Raw genomic sequence first — 10,947 nt, 5'->3', positions numbered from 1 at the left:
AGTATCTGAGGGGCTAGACGCTTGTGGAAAGGAAAGTCTGGGCCATCTGAAAAAGCGGCGACCGCGAAGGAAAGGCATATCCGCGATTCCAGCGCTCTGATACGTCATCTAGTGGCTAAAAGGTAGAAACATTAAAAATCGGTATGTACGTTTGACAATACTATGTAGTTTGTGAAGCGTGTTGTGATCGAAAAGTAATTAAACATTTATTTTTTATTGTTGTGGGAATTATGTGTTCAGTCGTTTTAACCACTTGTAGGACAAATCTAAAGAAAATGCTTGTAGTATCATGTAATCAAAAGTTAACAACATATTATATGAGAGGATTGGGATAAGGTTTGGAGAACAGCCTTAACGCCAAATCGGAGAGAAACAGCTTAGTATGGTAGACCATGTAATGGTTGTCATCCGATGACGTACTTCTAGGAGGACAGCGTGATACTTTTTCCCTGCTTAGGGATTATCCGTAGCAGCAGATCGGGATACGTATTCGGAAAATATTATTATGTTTGCTGTTTGCTTATCAAGCAAAGAGTATTAAATTAGAAATAGCACATAATTGAATAAATATAAAATATTGATAATATAAGTAAAAATAAGTGTCTTGCACCTGTAAATATTTATTTAATGCTTTATTTTCTGTTTTCATTTGCTTTGTTATGCTTCCCTGTACTCATCGATGTTCAAACATGCTTTATTCTATAGCTTTTTAGTATATTTGTTTTATGTGCATTGACTGCAAGAAATGTATAAATATTTTCCTGTACTTTCTCTCTTGCAATGTGTGCTTTCATATCGTAGCACAATGTGTACTTTCATATCATATTCATAGTTATGTACAGTAATCTGAATTCAGAGGAACTTTAAATTTGCCCATAGATTGGCAGTTTTACTTCACAGTTGCTAGAAATATCTGGCTTAAACCGACCCAAGTTCTAAGACTAAACATATTTGCAGTATATTTGTTCTGGGACATTTGTAGCTTAAGTCTGATATTTAGTTTATAGCACATTTAATATTTTAGTATTTATTGTACGAATTAGAAATAATAATAACGTTTTGGAAATATGTATGCGAGAAATTTGTGTGCTGTTAGACATGGTAATGCTCTCAAGTCTTAATTGTTCAAAATGCTATAGTATTGTATTTCATTTTTTAACTGCGGTATAAATATAAAAATTTCATTAAACCTTCTAGAAGGATACATATTTTGTAGTATTTAAACACATATTTAGTTACATGCATTATGTAATGGGAAGAGTAATTTGCATTAAACATTTCCTCATCTTTACAGTATTTTATATATGTATAATGCATTATGAGCTGAGAAGTCTCAATAAATTTTAATAAATTAATATTTCCTGGTGTCATAAAATAATGATGTATGCAGTTAATAAAAGTGGATTTAAATGCTATAAGAATAAACTAAAAATATTTTGTTTCATTTTTGATTTTAATTGTCATAAATATAAATCATCTCCAACTTACAGAATGTGATAGTGAAAATTTTGCAGTATTTCCTTCATGATTTATTTAATTTAACTAAGTAAACTGAAGTCCTTGGTAATTGTTTATGATTACAGCAAGATATTTGAGAATTATTATAAATGGATTGTACAAATAGGTAATGTAAACTTCATGCATTACAATGACAGTGGATTTTGTTTACGAAACTGAGATTGATGCTACTGCAGACCTTGTCAGCTAATTAGCATCACTGCAGCAGAGTCTTGCTGAATAGCTCTCAAAGTATATCCTCCTCGGTTCCCTTGTATCACATGTGATACAAAAGTTTCATAATTTTTTGGAAAGGCTGAGCTGCAAAAACAAATTTGGGACCGGTTGTATCACATAAGATACAAAGTGAAATACCTCATATATTTTCCTCGTTTAGTCAACAGATGGCAGTACTTGTCCATGATAGCGATTTCTAGTAGCATCTCTGAATCAAAACAAAATGTCTGCACGTCGTCGAAGTAAGTATTTTTTTCTTGTTTATATACAAATATTAAACTATTTTTAAAATATGCTTTCTCTTTGTATATGTACTTTTTACTAGTTAACAGCAAAAAAAGAAATTTTTACTGAAATATTAAAGTATAATGACTTGTGAAATTTGTTTGTATCACTTGTGATACTATGGGACCCAATCACTTATGAACACACTTTTTAAGTCAATTTTGTTTTAATTTTTAGTTATATTTTGGGGGGATTTGAAGATTGATAAAAGTATTTCTTGAATTCAAATCTTTAGTTGAGGTGTTTGCATTCCATTTTTACCCATTTTTTCCGGATAATTTTTTATTTAATAAGTATTTTTTTTTTCAGTGAAATATTTGACACTAGATGAAATTTTAGAGCTGATGAATCGCGATGATTCTGATTTGAGTTCACTGTCAGATGAAGATGATTATCAAAGCGATAATGGATGTGAGATGGATGATGTTGATGAAGATCAGGATGTAACTTTTGACTTTTCTGCTCCAACTCAATGGGGAATACACACAGATAAGTTCAATCCAGTTTCATTTGATTTTCAGGAGGTAGGATGCTTTGAATATCAAAGTACTGCACCCATTGAATATTTTATGGAATATTTAGATGAATGCTTTTTTGAAGATTTGGCAAATTTCAGTAACATTCGATTCGTAACACGTACTGGCAAGAGTATTAATGCATCAAAAGAGGAAATGATAACATTCATAGGCTGCAGTCTTCTTTTGTCCTGCTATGGGTATCCCAGGATAAAAATGATATGGGAAAGGTCCACACGGATACCCATTATAGCTGACAATATTTCTAGGGATAGGTTTTTTTCAAATTCGCAACAATTTGAAAGTTTTAAATGATAATGATGTCGCAAAGGAAATAAAGGAAAAAGATAAATTTTGGAAAGTCAGGCCAATGCTAAATAAAATACGAGAACGTTGCTTGAAGCAAAAAAGGCCAAAAATTGTTTCAATTGATGAACAGATTATCCCTTTTCATGGACAGGTTTCTATGCGACAGTATGTCAGAGGAAAGCCAAACCCAGTAGGAATAAAAGTTTTTGTAATGTGCTCTTCGTGCGGTTTGCCTTTAGATTTCATCTTTTATGAAGGAAAGGGAACTGATGTTACATCTCCAGAGGATACAAGTTTTCTTGACTTGGGAGGAAAAGTTGTTCTGAAGCTTTCGGACTCATTATTTCCCGGCTCCTGGACCGGTATTTCACTTCAGAATTGCTTCTTGACTTCCTTCTGAATAGAGAATTGCATTTAACTGGCACTCTTATGAAAAATAAAGTTCCGAAATTGACACAACTAAAGTCAGATTCAGAAATGAGACGAGAAGGCCGAGGGTCAATAGATCAAGTTGTGAGAGTGGATCAAAAAATTTCCCTTGTGAAATGGTTCGACAATAAAAGTGTTTTGCTGATGTCCAGTGAGCATGGAGAAACTCCCATCACAAAATGCAAAAGATGGTCGAAAACGGACAAGAAGTTGATTGCCCTCATATTGTAAAAAATTACAACGATTACATGGGGGGGGGGCGTCGATCATCTGGACCGTACCATTAGTTTCTACAGAATGAAGCACCGAACCAAGAAATGGACAGTACGAGTCATTTTGCATATGATCGACTTTACCATGTCGAGTGCATGGCTCGCATACAGAAATACTATGACAGAATTAGGGGAACCTAAGAAGAACATTCTGGACTACTTTGCGTTTAGACTCAGTATTGCAAATACACTCATCCACGGCTTACTGAAGAAGCCATCTCCCATTCCTTCGCTAGCCGAAGATGAAAATGATGAACCCCTTCCAAAACGCAGAGTTACAACTTGCATTCCACATCAAGCAGCTCGTAACAATGAAGCTAGGCACATGCCTGAAATGGTTGGGGATAGAACTCATCGAAGTAGGTGCAGGAATGAGAACTGCTCGGCCTTAACAAATGTACAATGTACAGACTGCAAGGTTTTTCTATGCTTTACAACTAGTAGAAATTGTTTCAAGGCATTTCACGAATATAAATAATAATAACAATATGTACCTACAACGCCAATAAAACTTAATTTTCGTGTTGAATTTATAAATTGTATGTATTGTGTGATTAAAGACTAAGATTAAATTAATTACTTCAATCTTGCTTAATACTTAAGAAGATTCTGATTGTAGTGCCTTGTTCCTAATGTATCACATGTGATACATCCCCCCCCTAGGTTTCATAAACTAAAAAAAAAAAAATTATTGCACTTTTCTACATCAAAGTGATCGAAACAACTATTTAAATACCTGTTACAAAATATCAAGCTTTTATTTTTGTCTCGGGTCTGAGGAGGATATGCCAATCACTTCTTTGTCATTGTGATGCATGTATTGCAGTTAGTAACAGTTCATCTGAACAATTCTGATAAATATCAAGTAATATTTCTTGTAAATATCTATGATTAAAATGGCATTTTATTCTCTATGTCCTTTGCACTTAATATGTTTCTGTATTCATGTTTCACATTCCACAATACATTGTATTGCAAAAAGTATTACGTAAGCCATGCTATATTATACCTTAGAGGGTTGACTACAGAGGCTTATAAAAATTAAATTTTATGTATATTACGAATAGTATTTATATGATAGTTGAATATTGATCTCATATCATAAGTAGTATACATAGCTACCTATCAAAATGTTTTGCATTGAAATTTATTATCCCCCTTTTTTACCAAATAAAAACAAAATGAGGTATTTAAGGGGTATCAGAAACCCCTATACTGACAATATTAAATTGGCTATTTTCGATGTACCTTTTCTCAAAATTTGCTGTAGATACCAGCTTGAAATTTTTTCTGTAATTAAAGTATACCTATCTGATTATACTGAAATGAGCTTTTGAAGCATTTTGAATTTTAGAGTAAATTACAGAATATTTTGTTAAGCATAGTAAAATTTAGCACTTTTCTCACACAAAAAAAAATTTTAATTTTTTTTTCTAAGTTTATTACAAAAAGCTCATTTCAGTAAATATTAGGGAACCTAATAAATAAGATATAAAAAGTTTAGATACCTGTGAGCAGTAGTTCCTCAGAAAAGGTACGTCGAGTATAAAAAAATCACATTTGGAGAAAAACGCGTTTTTATGTAAAAATCCTCATTGATCAAAGCAGTAGATAACAAATTAAAACTAGATTTTTTTTACAGTTCTAATTTTCATAGATATTAAAGAATGGTATTTTTAGAAAGATAAAAGTGTAAAGAATTTGAAAATGCAAAAATCCGAAATTACAATTTTTTGAAGATTTTGGGATTCCAACACCCCTTAACACCTGTAAGCTATGTAAATAATGAGGCATATAAAATCTGTAAAGCATGTAAATAATGGAACATGTAAAATCTGTTACTCATGTAAGAGCAATACAGTTATTCAACTAATATGTTTAACAATAATGTTGATTCTAGATTAGCTAATTTCCCCCCTTCTTGAAAAAAACATATAATGCATAGGACATTTTACAGAATTACAGCTAAACTCAAATTACATACTTTTTAATTTACTTATTTAGTAATAGTTTGATTTATTTTATTGTAATTTTTATTTTAATTTGATTTGGCTTGGTCTGCATGATTTGTTTATGGCAAAGTATTTGAGAGCTATTTGTATAAGCAGAAGCACGCTTTCATACAGGACCTTTCTAAAAGACACTCACTCGTATCTTCATTACACATGCAAAGCCAATCTGTTTACCTAGAAATGTAGTCAGGTCAAACTACCAGCTTTGAGCAACTTTAGTGCTCAAGCACTGGTGGGCACATTTTTGTTATGATGGAATAAATTTTTGCATTGTATTTTTACATTTTTCTTTGAAACTGTTATAGACTTATTTTCTGTTTTTAAGCTGTGATATTGAGACTATTGTGGTGTCATTTTGCAAATGACTTGTATTTATACATGTGCCCCCAATAATACTTGTGTAATTAAAAACTTGCTCAATGCTTATTATGCAAAGCATTCAGTTTAAAAGTGTACCCTTCATAAAAATCATAATTTTACACATTCATAAGACATACCTTGTACATATCATACATTCAGGTTTCAGCCTTAGAAGGGCAGCGAGTGATGTTGTTCCGTTTGGAAAGATTGATTGGAATGAGTCTGTGCGTGAATACTCCATAACAAGATAGATACTTCATTTACTGAAGAATACTACTGAATTATATAGACTATCAAAGTGGTAGTACAAGAATTGGATCAGAGTATGGACTCATTAATCAAAGGATACTATGTATGGCTCGACAAATCTACTCCATAAATTGATCTTTGGATAAATTCACCTTTGAAAATTGCCAAATATATTTAACAAAAAAAAGGGGGAGAACTCTTAATTTTATGCAATGAAAGGAATGGGTTTTTATTTCTATAGCAGGCTACACTTCCTGACAATAGATTAATTAAATACACAAAGTAATGAAATCTTGCATCTTAAAAGGAAACCAGATACTTTTTCTGGTAGTAATGAAGAAAATCTGAAGGTATTCATTCCTAAAGGTTTTCTAAAATTGCCAGAAGAAAATTTCCAAAAAATGCTACTAAATATGTAACTAGTAAAAAAAGGTTGTCATCTTGATTCATTTAAACCCCAAGATAGCAATCAGCCTTCTACAAATAACCCAGATAGTCCTAATAGTCAAACAGAATTTGTCACCTCAACCTAGTTCAGTTTCATGTATGAAATCTCAGAGAGGCGTGAATGTCATATTCTTTCTGGCATGTAGGCATTTGAATTCTGCTGAAGCAAAAGTTTCCTAGAGCAGCCGATGATAGAAAAAGATAAATACAAGACCATTGGCTAATGAGTTGCACTTTATTTTGCATACACAATCTTATGCTTTCAAATATATTTTCACTTCAGAGCACGTTTGCCAAAATGTGACTTTCATTTATTACTTACTTAATTATTACTTAATTATCATTTATTATTTTAAAAAATTGTATTTATTACAGAATTTCAAAATTTTAGTGATCAGTTTATTAATTAAATTTACTTAATTTTTACAAAAGTAATTATTGAGAAATCTCAGGCTATTATAAATCTCAGTTTATCATAAATTTTAAGGCATGTATATATCTGAAACTGTTAATAAGAAATTAGGCACATTCACATTATGTAACTAAATCCATTTCATAAACTTGGTATATTTTTAATATATTAGAAGTACTTTGAACTGTGAGTCATAATTGGTTTGGTTTAGTTGATTATTGCAAAGCAAACTAGGGTTCTCTTTCTAAGGGGAGGATGCCTTTGTGAAGGACTTTCTCGGGGAAACTAGCTCATATAGATGGTACAGGTAGGGAAAACCATGAAAACACCGATGCAGCCAATAAATTCTTCAGAAATCGAATAGGAACTGCCCGTATTCAGTGATTTTTTACCACTGGTTACCTGGGAGTTATAAGGCATGTGTTATAAGATATGTGTATTTACAGAGTAAAATAAATTCTGCTTTATTATAATTGATGACACTTTTGTTGTATGTCTTGCATTAAACTCGCATTTAAAATTCTTTTAGCGTAAATGCAAAATTCAAGGAGGGGAAAAAACTATCTCTTTCAAAAACATTGAGATTAACAGTTTTAGAAATTTTTATAATACCAAGAGTAATTTTTTTAATAGTTATTCAGAATACTAAGAGTAGTATATTACAATGTTACATAGAGAAATAAAATGCGTTATAGATAGAACCATTGTACAGTATAGATTATCTTGTATAAATAAAGCAACAAGAAGAAGAAAGTTCACAAGGCTTTTAACTTTACATGTCAGTATTGAAAAACATTCTACACTGAATTTTGACCATGTGGTTTAATGTTTTATTAATCATAAGCATATGCATTTCAAGTGCTATCTGCCTAGAACAAGATGCTTCTTAGCACCAAAACCATGGCTGCAGTTCAATTGAAATCATCCTTAAATCTTCCATAGATCTAAAGATGAAATTATATAACTTTTTCTAAAATTACTTACATGCACAGTATGTAAAACTTAAAACAATTTAATGCCTTACTTTCAGATTTATAGGCATCTTTATCAAGAACTGCAAAAGAGGTTAATTTGATTGTCCTATCAATGCAAAACTGAAATATTATAACAAATAAGAATAATATTGTAAATAATCTTTATTACAAAAAGAAGATATAATTTATATAGCTAAAGTATTTTTCATCAACAGCTGAAGGACACTGAAAAAAAGATCTGTCTTAACATGGGAGAAATTGCACTTGTGTCCCTGGTATTTAATGAATAATAAGAGGAAAGTTAAGCATTTAGGTAGTGAAGGGATTATTTAATGTAGGAAAAACCAATTCATTAAGCATAATTCTAACATTATTTTGATAACATTTATGAAATCAGCCTGTGAAAATGCTCTATTCTAGCTATAAGATACATAGCAGTATATGTAAGATTTTATTAGAAAGACGCACAGATAAAAGTCCATTATTGGTTTTCGTAGTTTCCCCATGCGTAGCGTAAATATGAGCCAGTTTATCTTAATAAGTCCTCCATGAAAGCATCGTTCCTCTTAAGCAGATACCCCTTGTAAACATCGCCATATTCAATTAATTTAACCTACCGTTTCAGTTGCATTTCTGTAACATATAAAACGACACACCAAAAAGGAGTTATTTGAATGGGACGAAAATCTGTAGATGGATTGAAAACGAAACTAGTATGATAGGAATTTAATTTTTATTTAGGGAATACAGCTACAAAAGCAAAATAAATAATGCAATGGCCCACCTTTAGCCCTAATGCAAGCTCTAATGCGGTTAGGCATTGACTCGTAGAGTTGGCGGATGTGCTCCTGGAGGATTCCTTGGCATATACTTTCAGACCGGCAAGATAGATCGGCGCCATCCAGGGAGGGTCGTACATGGCTCCTCAGTGCCCAAACGTGCTTAGGGAAGTGTTGGAGAAGCACGAAAACAGTTAGTAGAAAGGCATGCCGTGTGCATCCGAGCATTAACCTGCTGAAATGTAAGCCCAGAGATCCCTGAAAGGAAGGGCAAAAATAAAGGGCTAGAATCTCATCGAAGTGCTGCCGTGCTATAAGGGTGCCACACCAAACGAGGCCGGCTGTCAAATGAAATGGCACCCCATACCAATGCCCCTGGTTGTTTCGTTGACAGTATCCAGATGAGTATGCATTGCTGTTCTGAACGTCTCCAGACATGTCTTCGCTAATCGTCGGAACTCACTTCGAAGCAGAACTCATCGCTGAAAGCAATTATATTCCAGTCTGTTAGATCCCAGGTCGAATACCTCCGGCACCGCTGCAAACATGCTTAACGGTATGCAATGACGATGGGTAGCCGGCGCAATGCCTTCTGTGACTTCACCCCCGTGCGTATTCGGATGATCACTTTGTCCTTGCGTTCTGCAGTCACCTTTGCTCGACCGTTACATTCTTGACGCTCTCTATAACCATGGTTCACCCATTCCTGTCAACATCATAGAATGGTCGCATCGCTCGGATCCAAATATCTAACTATCCTGCGGCTACCCTCATTCCTTTATTCTTAAATTGTGACATCTGCTCGTACTTTTGACGAACTCGTCTACAAGACGTTGGTACAGTCTACCTAGATCGACGGACCCATACTTGCTTGGAAGTTATGCATTATCAGTGAAATATCTTCCGTTTTATGTACCATCCGTCCATAGTTTAGTTGGCAGAGCAGTGGAGTGTAGAGGTGTTGACACAGCTGTCCATTTCATCTGGATACCCCGCTGGAGCTCCATAGCTTGTCAATCATTCAACACTAAATGTTAATCATTTCTGTATTTCGTCGTAAGGTATAGTCATACGCAATTTCTACCTATTTGGATAACTTCGCAATGAGTCGATTTCTATGTTATAGGCTGTATGTATACCTGTATTTACGTACGATAGATTTCAATTTATTTGCAACAGTACAGTCGGTGACAAAAGTATTCGAACACCGGTACCCTATCAGAAAATGACAAGATGGCGTTTTTTTCTCTCTTTCCTTCGTGTCATTCCATCCTAGGTGTTTCTTCTTTCTCCATCTTGGAGAACGGACATGACCGCTCACCCCGCCTCTCACTCTGTTTGAATGGGGACGCCATTTTGAGAAAAAGCAGAAGACCCCTCTTGGAAGAACGGGAAATGACCGCTCACCACGCCTCTCACTCTGTTTGAATGAGGACGCCATTTTTGGGGACTTTGGAAGTCTACATCCCGCTGTTTCTGAATTCGGAAAGTCATTTTGGAAAAAACGGACCCTCTGATCTTGGAGATTTGGGAAATGACCGCTCTACACGATCTCTCTCTCTCTCTTTGAATTTAGAAGGTATTTCAGGACCTTCTAATCTTGGAAAAACTGGAAATGAACACTCTACACGATCTCTCTCTCTCTCATTGAAATGGGTCACCATTTTGAGACTCCCTAACTTTGGAAAAAATTGAAATGAACGCTCTAAACAATCTCTCTTTTGAAATGGGTCATCATTTTGCGATACCTTCCTCCCCCCCCCCAAACTTGGGAAAAAATATGAAACGAACGCTCTACACAATTTCTCTTTGAAATTAGTAGTCATTGTGAGACTCTCCCATCTTGGACAACTGAAATGAACGCTCTACATAATTTTTCTTTAAAATGTGTAGCCATTGTGAGACTCTCCCATCTTGGAAAACTGAAAATGAACGCTCTACAACCTCTTTCTTTGAATTGGGTAACCATTTTGAGACTCTCCCATCTTGGAAAACTGAAAATGAATGCTCTACACCCTCTTTCTTTGAATTGGGTAGCCATTTTGGGATCCTCCCATCTTGGAAGAAAACGGAAATGAACGCTCTACATCCTCTCTCTCTCTCTCTCTCTGAATTGAGAAGCCACCAAGATTGGTATATATATATAATATTTTTTTATTGTTATCATGAC

General features: G+C 34.0%; 1 protein-coding gene across 1 annotated transcript in view; it reads right to left on the bottom strand.

Moving 5' to 3' along the window:
- Positions 1-8,084: 8,084 nt before the first annotated feature.
- Positions 8,085-10,947, bottom strand: part of LOC146999315 (uncharacterized) — a 29,832-nt gene continuing 26,969 nt past the window's right edge. The window contains exon 3 of the mRNA XM_085821834.1: positions 8,085-9,035. Coding sequence (XP_085677960.1) covers positions 8,736-9,035 — 300 coding nt within the window. The 3' untranslated portion in view covers positions 8,085-8,735. The remainder of the gene's footprint in view (positions 9,036-10,947) is intronic.

The sequence above is a fragment of the Stegodyphus dumicola genome, chromosome 1 (genome assembly GCF_044657685.1).
Source record: "Stegodyphus dumicola isolate Sdum_Otavi_A_Nest chromosome 1, ASM4465768v1".
NCBI lineage: Eukaryota > Metazoa > Arthropoda > Arachnida > Araneae > Eresidae > Stegodyphus > Stegodyphus dumicola.
The sequence above is the reverse complement of the archived record's forward strand: the minus strand, read 5'-3'. Positions and strand labels throughout refer to the sequence as shown.